The 13,131-nt window shown below is 57.6% G+C and overlaps 1 protein-coding gene across 1 annotated transcript in view; it reads right to left on the bottom strand.

Annotated features, from left to right (window-relative positions):
- The window catches only part of CACNA1E (calcium voltage-gated channel subunit alpha1 E), a 123,878-nt gene that overhangs the window by 10,653 nt on the left and 100,094 nt on the right, over positions 1-13,131 (bottom strand). The window contains exons 19-34 of the mRNA XM_049776647.1: positions 10,847-11,491; positions 10,473-10,765; positions 9,835-10,018; positions 9,610-9,739; positions 9,365-9,424; positions 8,819-8,925; positions 6,955-6,966; positions 5,813-5,909; positions 4,626-4,786; positions 3,925-4,062; positions 3,604-3,805; positions 2,825-2,989; positions 2,489-2,599; positions 1,366-1,449; positions 869-994; positions 138-203 (exon numbers count right to left, since the gene is read on the bottom strand). Of these exons, the coding sequence (XP_049632604.1) occupies positions 138-203; positions 869-994; positions 1,366-1,449; positions 2,489-2,599; positions 2,825-2,989; positions 3,604-3,805; positions 3,925-4,062; positions 4,626-4,786; positions 5,813-5,909; positions 6,955-6,966; positions 8,819-8,925; positions 9,365-9,424; positions 9,610-9,739; positions 9,835-10,018; positions 10,473-10,765; positions 10,847-11,491 (2,581 nt within the window). The remainder of the gene's footprint in view (positions 1-137; positions 204-868; positions 995-1,365; positions 1,450-2,488; positions 2,600-2,824; positions 2,990-3,603; positions 3,806-3,924; positions 4,063-4,625; positions 4,787-5,812; positions 5,910-6,954; positions 6,967-8,818; positions 8,926-9,364; positions 9,425-9,609; positions 9,740-9,834; positions 10,019-10,472; positions 10,766-10,846; positions 11,492-13,131) is intronic.

Below are 13,131 nucleotides of genomic sequence, written 5' to 3' on the forward strand. Positions count from 1 at the left end.
AGTCAGGTGAGCAGAAAAGGTCTAGGCAGCCCTGCCTAGATGATGTGGGGGATTGTGAGTAATGTGTACCCCGACTTCTATCCCCGGGGAGCATGCTGAGAATTGGGGGGCAGGGTGGGGCTTCATGACCTGCTCACCTGCATGCCGATGATGGCATAGATGAAGAAGAGCATGGCGATGAGGAGGCAGACGTAGGGCAAGGCCTGGGGAGACATGGAGCCTGGTCAGTGGCGGAGGTACCCCAGCTCCCCCATAGCCTATCACTGCTTGGGCTCTTGGCTATCTCTTGGGCAGGTCCAGGCTGCTGAGAAATAACCCCCACTGCCCTGGGCACCTGGATCCCCACAGGGGCCCTCCTGGCCTGCACTCCAGCCTGGAACATCAGGTCCCTAAGGACAGTTGGGGCCAGAGAAATTCCAAACAGCATCAGCCCCCTCAGAGCTAGACCCTTCACAACCCTAAACACTATGGTTACACTTGGTGGACACAAGCATTTGGGGATCTCAGCACTTCCTCCTGCAGCATGGAGTACCTGCCCACATCAACACTAAGGGGTCTTAGGTCTGGACTTCAGGCACTTCCCAAGATTGCTTCCTCTTCCCGATTCTTGCCAGCCAGGCCGGACATGTGCTCTCAGGCTATGCATCTCCCAATGCTCACATTCCCTCCAGTGCTGAGAGAACTGGCCTCCTCTCTCAGTGATGTGATGGAGTCAGAGCTGAGCAGAACCAGGGGCTGCTGGTCTGAAGCTTCAGACAACCAGCAGCATCCCCAGAGGGCACCACAGTGGGGCTGATGGCCAGGACATCCCATGAAGGGCGGGAAGGGGACACACATTCTGAAGGACACCGGTGATGGGGACACAAACCTTGAAGGACTGCACAAAGGTCCAGAGCAGGATGCGGATGGTGTAGCCCTGACGCAGCAACTTGATGAGCCTTGCGGCTCGGAAGAGCTTCAGGAAGCTCATGTTGAAGCCACTTGTGTTGACTAGCTGCAGGACCAAAGCAACAGCATCAGCTGCCCCACCAGAAACCAAGCCTGGGGTGCGAGGAACCCCCCCAACCCAGACCTGGGCACTATAGTGTGCCCAGCTGCTGGGCTGAACACCAACTTCCACTGCTAGGGGTCATAGCATCTCCCCAGGATGCTCCCTAGCCCTGCCTTGATGCCCAGATGCTCATATGGACAGAACCTGCCCCCACAAGAGATGCCCCCTACATCAGATGCCCAGTGGGGAGCCTCTGCCCCCAGATGGCCCTCAGGATCCAGAGCGTGAGCCAATGCCAAGGCTCGAGGAGAAAAGGCACATCGGGGCAGGGCTGAGGCCTCCTGCTTCCCCCAGACACCAGCAGGTACACTCACCTTACTGTCGGTGAGGACGATCTCTGTGATGCTGCCAACCACCGTGATGAAGTCGAAGATGTTCCAGGTGTCACGGAAATAGTTCTATAATGGAACATAGGGACATGGGGGGCTCTGGCTGACTTGGGGACTCGCTGGCTCTGACCAGAGACTTCACACTGCCCAGAGACTTCGCACTGCTAGGGCCACTGGGCCCTACTTGCCCAAGAGGCGTGTGGTTTGGTTTGGATTTTTTGATGATGTCACTAACGAACCAAAACTGAGTAGCCTGGACATGCAGCCAGACTCACCTCTGAGGGACAACATCTGGAACCCTTGGGCTGTGTCCACACAGTGCCCTCCCACCCTCCAGATATCTGGGGAAGGTGCCCAGCCCTGGTATGACCTCTGATCTCAGCAAATCAAAGTGATTCAAACAAGCACAATTTGACTGTCATTGAGGCTCCCATCCAGGGCCCTCCCAGATCCTCCAGTTGACTTGGCGATGACCTGGCAGGGAAAGTGAGACTCCCATGGCCAGCAGGATTGTAATCTGCCATTGAGACTCTGGGGACCATATGAAACGGGTCTTGGGTCTGTAGGATGCAAAGTTGAGGCAACACTTGGTGCTGGGAAGGAAGGAGCCACGAACTGAAGGACCCCAGAGTTCCAGGCACAGCCTAGATTGCTCACAACTGCTCCCACACATGTATACACACACTCATACATACACTCATACATTCACACACAATTTCTGATACACACACACACACACACACACATGTATTCACCCTCAGAGACTTTAAAGCCCCTTAACTCCTGCTGATTCTAATACTTACCACTGTGTCTGCATGTACAAGTGATGGACTCCATGGGACAGGGATGGGTCACAGACAAAGTCTACACTGCCTGCCGAGCTCTGTACTCTCCTGTTCCCCGGATATGCCACCTTTGGGGCTTGCACCCCAATCCTCTCCGTGTTCTTTTCCGAAAACAGTTTCTGACAAGACCACCTCCAATAACATCCCCACATATATATACACACATACACTTTTGTCCTATGCTCCCCCACCCCATGCACCCTCAGCACAGCAGCGGTGTGGACAATGGAGCCACCCCCAAGGTGGGGAGGGCATTCCCATACCAAGAAGCCAAAGGCGATGACCTTGAGCACGCACTCCAGGGAGAAGACCAGCGTGAAGGCGATGTTCAGGTACTTGAGGGCCAGCTCGTAGGTGCAGGGGGCCGAGTAATACTGGGGACACACATGGCGGCCCCAGATGAGACAGGCACCACCCTGGGGCCACATCCCAGCCTAGCCCAGGACCTCAGGCCACCAGGACAATGCAGACAGCCATGAAGGAAAGGCCCAGGTGTGTACATGCAGTGGTAGTGGGATCCCATCTAGGTGAATGGATTAATGGACCTCCACAGGTTGGGGACCCCTGCCCTGCACCCAGAACCAACACCATGATCCCACCTTCATCATGAGCACGACGGTGTTGAGTGCAATCATGGCCATGATGGTGTACTCGAAGGATGGGGACACCACAAAGTGCCACACTCGGTACTGGAAGGTGTGTCTGCTCTGGGGCATGTGGCGTGTAAGTGGCTTGGCGCTGATAGCGAAGTCAATGCAGGCCCGCTGCAGAGAGCCAAGGGCACGTGCCCCCGTCAGGGTCCCGGATGGAGGGGGAGAGGAAGCATGAGGGAAGATAGAGGGGATGGTGTAGAGATGGCATGGGGGCAAAGGCATGTGCTTTGCAAGCGAGTGCCCTGGAGCTTCACAGTGTATGGCCTCAAGTTCAGCCAGGGATACTGGGGTGACCCACAGCTTCCTTGGGCCCCTGTATGGAGCCATTGGAGCTGCTAAGCAAGAACCACTGGGGAAGGGCCCTGGAGCCCACTAAGCTAGCTCAATTCCTCTGTCCAATAACCCAGCCTGCCTCCTGTCCTTCTCTCTGCCCCAGCACTTCCAGGTCCTAGTTCCAGCCTCCAAACATGGCTTCATCCCTGGGCTAGAACCAGGTGCTTTGAGCTGGAACCCCCAGCACCACCTGTAGTGTCAGGAGCACCCTGGAGAGAATCAGAGCACCCCCAACTGTGCCCCAAACATTGCGGGCCCATCGTCAGTGTTCTCCCACCTTCCACAGATATGCTCACAGCATTCCACTAGGGTAAGTGCTCATCTCTGGGCTTGGAGTGGTGGGAGATTGGATGAAGCCCGCCACTCCCCTCCCCGTGGCCTCAGTGCCACACCTCGTTCTTCTCCAGGCTGCATTCCTCCATCATCTTGTCTCCCTGCTCCTGGAAGGTGATGATGATGAGGGCTACAAAGATGTTGACGAAGAAGAAGGGGAAGACCACAAAGTAGACGACATAGAAGATGGACATCTCCATGCGGTTGCTGCGGCTCGGACCCCGGTCCTCCTCCGTCACATCCACTGAGTGTTGCAGGACCCTGTGGACAGCAAGGGTTTGGGACTGTCCGGCAGAGCTGCCAGGAAATGGTGGCCAGGTCTGTCCCATCATGGTCACCCACTGTGGCCAGCCCCAGCCTCCCAGGTCCCTATCACTCACTGTGGCCAGCCCTCTCCTGTGGACACAGTGAAGAGTGTTAGCAGCGCCCAGATAATGTTGTCGTAGTGAAATTCGTGGCGCTTCCACTCGCGGCCCTTCACCTCCATCTTATTCTTCTCATGGTCCACATAGTTGCCTCTGGAAGGAATGAACACGGTGGGGGGACTGGGGAGGAGTTGGGGGGAGCTGGGGTCTGTGACCCTGAGCCTCATCCCTGGGGTGAGGAGAATGTTTCCAAGTATGGAACACATGAACCAATGACCAACACGTCACCAAAGAGTGAGTTAAGATTGTGACCAAAGAGCAGATGGAGAGGCTTCATTTTCAGGGGGCTTCCCAGGCAGTGATCAAAAGATCTGGGAGACCCTGCCTTATAGTTATAAAGTTCAATATGTAGGCCCTGTGGCATTAGGGACCAGTAGGGTTCAGGCCCGGGAAAGACGTTCGTCCTCACTGCTATGGCTGGTGGGGGTGCAGGGAGATCTACATGTTGTTAAGTCATATCTCACTTCTGACTAGAGTCATAAACCCAGAGCCAATCGAGAAAGAGCTGATTGTAAGGCCAGAGTATAGTGGGGAGGGTTATTTGCCTTGCACATCGCCAGCCCAGGTTCAATCCCCAGCATCCCATAGGGTCCCGTGAGCTGGGGGTTATCCACAACCACTGTAGAGGGAGGAGTCGGGTCCCCAGGGTGCCTCACATGCACTCCTTCTCTGTGTCTTTGGAGCTGTCAGTGCAGTAGAAGAATTTGCCCTTGAACAGCTGCACAGCGATGACGGCAAAGATGAACATGAAGAGCTTGTAGACAATGAGGATGTTGAAGACATTCTTTAGGGAGGTGACCACGCAGTCAAACACAGCCTGCAAGGGGGAGAGTGGGGGAAGGGGGCCCAGAGCTGAGGGGCCAGCTCCAGACCTGGTGGGTGGTTCCTGTGTGGCTCAGAGCTGCTGATCTAGCTCTGACAGCAGAAGCTGGTGTGGATGGGAGAGACCCTAAGAGGACTGGCCAGCAGGGGTGTGGATGGGTCAATGAGAGGGTCTACTAGGACCACCTGAGAAATGTTTGGGGGATTCCAGGGCTGCAGCTGGTGGTGCAGGGGGTAGTCCATGAGGTACTGGGAAGACATACATGTTCAGCCTCCCTCATAAGAGCCCTCCAACTGCTAGCCTGGGGACGGGGCAGCCCCAAGCTAGGGGAAGGGGATCATAGCTCCATCTGAGGCCAGGGGTCCCCTGAAAAGAGAGGTGGCTAAGGGACAAAGGCACATGGGGATTGTCTGAGACTGACACACCACCAAAAAAAATCCAAATCTGGTAGGGAACTTGGAACGTCCTCCTGGGTAGGCTTGGGATGCATCTCTCTGGACAAGGACCCTTAACCAGCACATCACCACAGTTTACTGCATAATCCTTGCCTTATCCTTTGCCCTTTATCCTTTCAGTTTTTTTTTTGGGGGGGGGGGTGGGGTTGTTTGAGCCACACCAGGTGACACTCAGAAGTTACTCCTGGCTATGCACTCAGATATCGCTCTTGGCTCAGGGACTCAATAGGGCACCCGAATCGAACCAGGTCTGTCCTGGATTGGCTGCGTGCAAGGCAAACGCCCTACCGCTGTCTATTGCCCCAGCCCCTATCTTTCCAGTTTTAAGCAAAGTTTTAAGCCAAGGCTTCACCTAATGGACATAAAATCTGTGACGATTATGTGGTGAAATATGGTCACTCTGGCAGAGGGGCAGGGCCTGGTATGAATCTCCAGGAGCTGGAAAGGGAAAAGTGAGGGTCGTGGGGATGGAGTCTGTTGGGTAGGGGCAGGGTCAGCCAGCGGTGGGCAGAGCTTGTTGCGAGATTTGAGTGAACGGTGCTTGCCTGGGAGGGGTAGGACTAACCTTGAGCTTGGGAAGCCGCTTGATGGTCTTCAGTGGCCGCAACACCCGGAGCACCCGCAGTGACTTGATGGTCTTGATATCGCGGGCCTTGTTGGTGCTGCGGGAAGGGTCCGAGGACCAGGCATGGTGAGACAGAGAAGAGGGACATTTGTGCAACTGTGGCGGCAATACTATCGAGTGGGGGGCAAAGACTGGGTCTCTATGGACCTCTGGCAAGCGCATGGGTGCCCTCTCTGCATATCTTTGACCTGGGGTCAGCCTATCTCAGCAGCTTTTCCCAAAGGCCGCGTTTTACTCTGTGCTGGTCCCAAGCCTGTCTCATTGGCCTTTCTGCCACTTCGGGCTGGCACCCGGGCAAAGGGAGGGGGACAGCAGGGTTACAAAGGCCTGGCTGGAAGGGGCACAGCCAGTGTCACCCTAAAGCAGGGGTCTCAAACTCATGACCCGCGGGCCGTTTGCGGCCCTCCATACAACATTTTGTGGCCCTGCCCTAGAGGAATCTTTTCTTGTTTTGTTTTGTTTTAGTTGTTTGGGTCACACCCCCCAATGTTCAAGGCTTACTACTGACTTTGCACTCAAGGATCACCTGACTTTGCCTCCTGCGGCCCCCAGATAAATTGAGTTTGAGACCCTCAAGGCCTAAAGCCTTCGAAGTGGCTGACATGGAACCCTTTCAGCTCAGCCTGGCAAAGGGGGCTGGGCCCTCACATCTGTACCCACAAACTCAAAAGCATTTTCTCTGGGGCTTGAGGCCAGGAACGAGCCACATGAGTGTACCCCCAGCAGCTGTGGGGGAGACACACAGAGTCAGGGTGTCTCTGAGCTGCTCCTGACATCTGTCCCACTGACCACAAGAGGGGTCAGCTTTGCTTCTTCCGGGGTAAGGAGAGCAGCAGGAGGCATGCTGCTGGCTCTGGTTGCGGGCTGGGCCTGCCTCGCTCTGAACCTCAAGAATCCCAAAAGCTCGAAGGCTTCATTTCACGGGCTCTCTTTTCCATCCACTAACAGGCGACATGAAACCATGAGGCAGCCAGGCCTAGTGATGCCAAAGTATTCCCACTTGGGAGTGTCAGGTGGAACCCCCACCCCACGGCCCAGCTGCAGTTATAGAAATGCCCCCAAAGAACCGAGAAGGTATTTACCCCAGAGCGCTCCTGAGGAGGGTCCGGCAAAGAGCAGGAAAGAAAGAGAAAAAAATGAGAAGCGGGGATAGGGAGGCATAGGAAACATAGGGAGAGACAGTTGGCAGGAGTGGGGGACATGCCTCTCAGCCTTACATCTGGTAGAGCCCCCACTCACACATACACTACACAGCCCTGGCAAATACCACACAGCTGCCCTGGTGGGGTTGGGAGGGCTGATCCCGCAGAGGCACAGTGAACTTGGCTCCTGCTGCCTCTCCACTTGGCTCCCAGACTTGCTGGGAAGTTGAAGGAAACTTCCTGCCCAGAGGCTCTTAGGGGTCCCACAGATGGGCAGAGGCACAGGCAGGGATGGGGGTCTCTGAGCAAGGTCACTCGCCCCCCCCCCCCCCCCGTCCCTCTGGTTATCCCCTACTTGTCTATTCACCTAAGAGCCCCTGGTTTCCACAATGCAGGATGAGAGTGCTTGATGCCCTCAACCAAACCACACAGTAGACTGTACCCTAGGCCCAGCAGATTGCCTGGAGAAGGGCCCAGCTCTTTGGGGCTGGTGTGGTAGCACAGCGTGGGGCGGGGGGTGGAGCACACTGGCCTGGCACATGCCCAACCCAGGTAGGATGTCCGACATCCCATAGGGTCCCCTGAGCCTGCCAGGAGTGACCCCTGAGCTCAGGGCCAGAAGTCTTGAGTACTGCCGGGTACGGCCCCAAAACCCAAAAATAAATAATTAAAGGGTTCTGCATCAAACACCAAAGTAGAAGAGCTATTTCCCTGAGACCCAGTGAGGGAGAACATGACACATGAAGTCAGCAAATTAACTGGCAGAAAATAAAAGAACTTGACTCAATAGTCCAGGAGTGAATTGTTTCTGTTGCTGTGCTTTTAATCCACACCCGTCAATGCCGGGAATTGAACCTGTGCAGGGGGCTTTAGGACAGATGCAGACTCTAATGTTGTGTGCCTCACTCCACTGCCTGCTTGGGATAAAAGTGACATCTCCCCCCCCCCCACACACAGCCTCAGATGTTCAGGCAAACCTGAGGCTCTCGTGGAATTTCCTTCCAACCCACAGGGGGTGTGCCATGTGCACTGAGGGAACAATCAGCTTGGTGCTTGGGGTCAGGCCCAGCCAGCCCTGCTGCCAGCCCAGCTTGGGCAAGACAAAAGAACCCCTTCTCTTTGGGGGGGAAACCTCGGAAATGTGGGACACTGGACACCAACATCCAGGAAGCCCCAGAATGCACCTGCCTATCTCTTCTCACATAGTCCCCCCCCAACCCCCAGCCCAGACCCATAGGAAGGGCCAAAGCAAAGGCCACCAAAGCTGCTTCCTGAAGCTTCCCTCTGACCCAATATTCGTTATTTAGAAAGAGGAGGTCTTGGTGACAGAAAGGGGCACCTCAGGGTCACAGACAGACCAAGGCAGCTATACTCACACACAGCCAAGGGAGCAACTCCAGGAGTGGTACGGGGGACCATCTCAAGTTGGGGAAATGCCCCACATACATGAATTTAGTTGATGGTCACCAGAACCTCAAAGACAGTGACCCCTGGTTTCCCCTAAGATGCACTAAGACAGACCACTGTAACACCCACATCTGGCTGTGAGGTTTTGAAACTGCGAGGCCCTCAGAACCTGGGCAGAGCTTCCCCCTAGGGCTCAGATTCTTCTACACACCCTATTCCAGCTGCTCCCCAGTAGAGGGACACAGGAATGCAGACAACTGTCCCCCAGGTCTCTGTAAGCCTGTTTGGGCCCCAGGAAGCCCCTACAAGCACAGACAGACCTCAAGGGGCTCTTGCCTCTCTTAGCAAGCCTGGGGAGTCAGACAGGGAGGAAGCCGGATATGACAGGGTCACTTACGCCAAAGCAAAGGCCACCAAAGCGCCAACCACCACCACAAAGTCCAGAATGTTCCACAGGTCCCGGAAGTAGGACCCGTCCTGCAGAATCAGTCCCTGGTCGATCATCTGGGAGAGGGAGCAAGGCCACTATGAGCAGACGTGTGTGGAATGGGGTGGGGTAGGGTGGCTGGAAGCCCCAGTGAGTAGGCTCTGAGCCCTGCACACAGTTCAAAGGCCTCAGAGCACTAGAGCATACACCTTTGGAGTATGGAATGGGTAGAGATGGGGACCAGGGGAAGAGCTGGGATCCAGAAAGACTCTACCTCACCTAAGTCTTAACTTGACCCTGCAGGGGGTTATATATGCAGGGGGCAGGACCCCTCCACACGCCTGATTGGCCCCCCATGGCCTGTCCATGGGGTCCTTGCTCTGATCCAGCTTATCCCTAGACCTGGCATGATTCCCATCTGACCCATTCTAGGGGTTGAGGCAGCATTGGTCCCCCAATGAGAGATGACTTCCCCCAAACCCAGAGAGCTCAGGGTCTCCACGAAGGGACTAGTACCTTGATGATCATCTCAAAGGTGAATACACCAGTGAAGACATAGTCGAAGTACCGCAGAACCTGTGGGAGACAACATGGTGAGTTATCATGGTGGTGCAGCCTCAACCTTCTGGCTAGTTCCCAATCTCAGCACTGCCCTGTGGGCTCCAAATGCAAGGGGGCATGAGGGAGGGAGGGAGATGGTCTTAAATCTGTTCCACCAACCTGAGAAACTGGGCAAGGAAGGGGGCATGGGGAGCACCCACCCTGTTGCGCTCCGAGTTGGTGAGGACAGGGTCCTCAGCTGCCAGGGCGATGCTGCTGGCCGCAATCACCAGCAAGATGCACATCTCGAAGTACCGCAGGTTGACGATGTAGTGACAGGCTCTGCGGATCCTGGAGGCCAGGATGAGCCCCCTGAGCGGGCCAGGCCCCCCCACCCCACAGCTGGCAGGTCCTGCCCTGAACCCCCACCCCGGGAGGGGTCTTACGGGTTGGTGGTGCTGAAGATGAACATGGAACTGTGAGGTACCATGGCTTTGCCTGTCTGCTTTTTTTTCTTTTTCTTCTTCTTCTCTGCCCCCTCTTCCTCCTCCTCTTCCTCCTCCTCTTCTTCTTCCTCGGGGATCTCAGTCCCCTTTAGGGGACTGGCCTCACCATCTGTTTTGTTGCTCACTGCGAAGGGAAAGAAGGAGGGAAGCTCAGCAGCTCTGGCCACGGGCGCTGGGGGCAAGGGGCCCTGAAAATGGGGTGCCTGCTTCACCCCAATTTTATGGGGGCTGCCCCTTCATGTGCCAGAAATGGCTTGTGTGTGCCAGCTGCACCCTCTGTCTTCCCATATGCAACACTTTGCATGCCCTCCCAAGTGTCCCCTTGACCCCACACAGGCCCTGATAGAGCTGTGATGGAGATTCAGCCTCCTAGGCCGGAATTAGCAACCTAGAACCCACATCTGATGCTGCCGGCACATGTCAGAGAGTGGGTCTGGACACCCTCGCTACATGCAGCCCCGCATCCGGCCAAGTTCACAGCTTTGCCAGAGGCTGTTTTGCAGGCAAAGAGCAAGAAGGGAGAAAACAGAAAAAATCTTCCCCAACTTTGTGCTGGAGGGGCCCGGGGAAGATCTCACTGTGCACCACGGTGGACTCCACCAGGGGCCCCACATCGGGAATGGCCACGGTGACGCTGGTGCTCTCGGTGGCAGGTCGGTCTGTGGTGCTGGTGGCACACGACAGATCCGGCTCACTCTGGCTGATGCCACGGCCCATGTCCAGCTGCACATCGGCCAGCAGAGCCTGTTTGCTGTTGCCCTCCGCATCCTTCCCTGCCTCTGTGTCCGCCTGAGGCTGTGCCAGGGGGTTCTCGGCCACCTCCAGGGCTTGGGTCAGCCCAGTGCCTCCCGGTACCATCAGGCTGCTGGACCTGCGATGGGAGGGAACCAGAGGGACTGCTATCCACAGATCTTGTGCTCCTGACATGGTGGGCAGAGGCTTGGGCTCTCACCTTCGCAGATCCTGGCTTCTCTCCTCCTCCAGGATCGGGGGCTCCTTGGTCCCGTGGGGACCCCGAGCCTCCAGGTCGGCATCAGCAGGACCAGCTTCATCCAGGCTTCGCTCCTGACTGGCCGAGCGGCTGCGGGAGGTGGATGCAGGGTCCCGGCCCTCGAGCCTCACACGGCGGTGATGGCGGCTGCGCCTCTGGCTCTGGCGGTGCCGTGCGCGGTCCTCGAAGGTCACTGTCGGCTCATTGCTGCCACTGCTGCCACCACCGCCGCCGCCAGCCTCGGCTGGGCTGGACTCGCAGTTCCCCTGGCAGGGTCGGGCCAGCCAGGGTGGCTCCCGCCTGCTCAGAGCCAGGGGGCTGTGTGGATGGTCCCCAATGGTGGCCTTGAGGGACCCCCCACGGCCGCTGTGCTCCTCATCACAACGGCCCAGACTCAGGCCGTCCAGGGGCCGAGGCCTCCGGTACAGGCTGGGGTGGGCATTCAGTGGGTTGAGAGGGCTCAGCGGGTTGAGGGGGTTGAGGGGGTTCATGGGCGGGCCTTCACCCTTGTTGAGGGCCTCCTGGCTCGACATCTGCATGTGCCTGCGCAGCTGACTCGTGCGCTGTTCCCACACCGACATGTGGTGCCGCCGCCGCCGCTCCCTCCTGCAAACCAAAGCGCTGGTCAGGCAGGGGGTACAGGGCAGGACCGGGACACCCGCACATGGGAAGCAGAGATGCAGGGGTGGCGGGTCCCCCGGCTCTAGGGTCAACTGTCTCAGCCCTGTGCTGCAGGAGCTGAGGGCTGGATTGGGAGTAGCCCCAGGCCCCACAGGAAGAGGATCCAGGCCTGGTGTCCCCGCACCCCACTTTGTTCTCAGGGCACGCCTGGCCCTGTCCACCAATGCCCCCCGAATTCCAGGTCCAAGATATGCTCTGCCCTCTCTTTTCTGATGCCAGGCCTTGTCGGGGCTGTGCATGTGGCCCCAAAGACCCGCCTTCCCACAGCTCCGCCAAGACACAGGAGCCAGCACTGGGATGACTCCGACAGCCTCTGAAAACAGAGGCCAGCGGGCGCCCCGGCAGTGGAGACCCACACGTAGGAGCCCCCAGCAGCCGAGACACGCAAGGAGGAGGCGCCTCGTGGAGCCCCTGCGTGGAGGCGTCTCCCCCTTTCTCGCTGCAGGCGCCCACCATGGCGATGCCAGGACGGCGCACGGCCCCCACGCACCAGGCCACTGGCTGGAGCCGCATGGAGAGCGGACGGACGCACGGACAGACGCACAGACACGCACACAGGGCCGCAGACACACGGAGGCAAGCGCACGCGCGCGCACTGCAGGGCCCTGCACACGCGGGCCGCTCACAGACACGCACACACGGCCGCAGACGCACATGGAGGAAAGCACACGCGCGCACACGGCACGGGCCCCACACATGAGCGTGCACGCGAGACCCAGGCCCCACGCACGAGCGCGCACGCATGGCCCAGGCCCTACCCACGCGCGCACACACGGCGGTGCCACAAGGACACAGTGCCGCGCGGCTCACAGACATGCCAACGGGGCGCACATACAAGTGCCTGCTGCGCGGCTCCCACATGGACATGTGATGGCGTCGCCTCCTTCTGGGGGGAGAGAAACGGAGAGGATCAGTGTGCCCGACCCCGCGTCCCCTGGGTCACCCAGCACCCCATCCTCCAGCTGGGACTGGGCTGCCTCTAGAACCTTGTGCCCATCAGTCCCTTGACTCGCTCCTGGAGTATTTGTGAAAAGACAGGGAGGGGACACGCTGTGATCCCGGCTCCTGGTTTTCTTGCAACACCTGGTTAGGGGCCTTCAAACTTGAGGAGACAGAGAATAATGGTTCAAGGCCATTCCCACAGGGCTGGTTCCCCAGTGCGCCCCCTTAACTCAACAGCCACCAAAGCCCTCCCCCCCCCATCTCCATGCCCTGGCCAGCGGCAGGAGACCCTGAGGCAAACTTAGGGAGGGGCAGAGGTTGTGTGGATGTGACTCAGGGGGACTAGAGGTCAATGGAGTCTGGGCCATGCTGGACATCTGACGCATGTGTGATCAGAGAACCCAAAAGCAATACCACACTCAGGATCTGCAAGACGGGCCAGGCCCAGGGGCACCCAGACATCAACTTGGTGGGATTCCCCCTAAAATAACCCAAGTATGGGCAGAGCTGGCATGTGCCACCCCAGGGAAAGTCATACTTGGGGGGGTTCCCACCAGTAAATACCAGCTTAGTGGAACAGTGCATATGCTTTCTCCCCCCCTGGGCATGCACTCAGGAGACAG

This window comes from Suncus etruscus, chromosome 7 (genome assembly GCF_024139225.1).
Source record: "Suncus etruscus isolate mSunEtr1 chromosome 7, mSunEtr1.pri.cur, whole genome shotgun sequence".
Taxonomy (NCBI): domain Eukaryota; kingdom Metazoa; phylum Chordata; class Mammalia; order Eulipotyphla; family Soricidae; genus Suncus; species Suncus etruscus.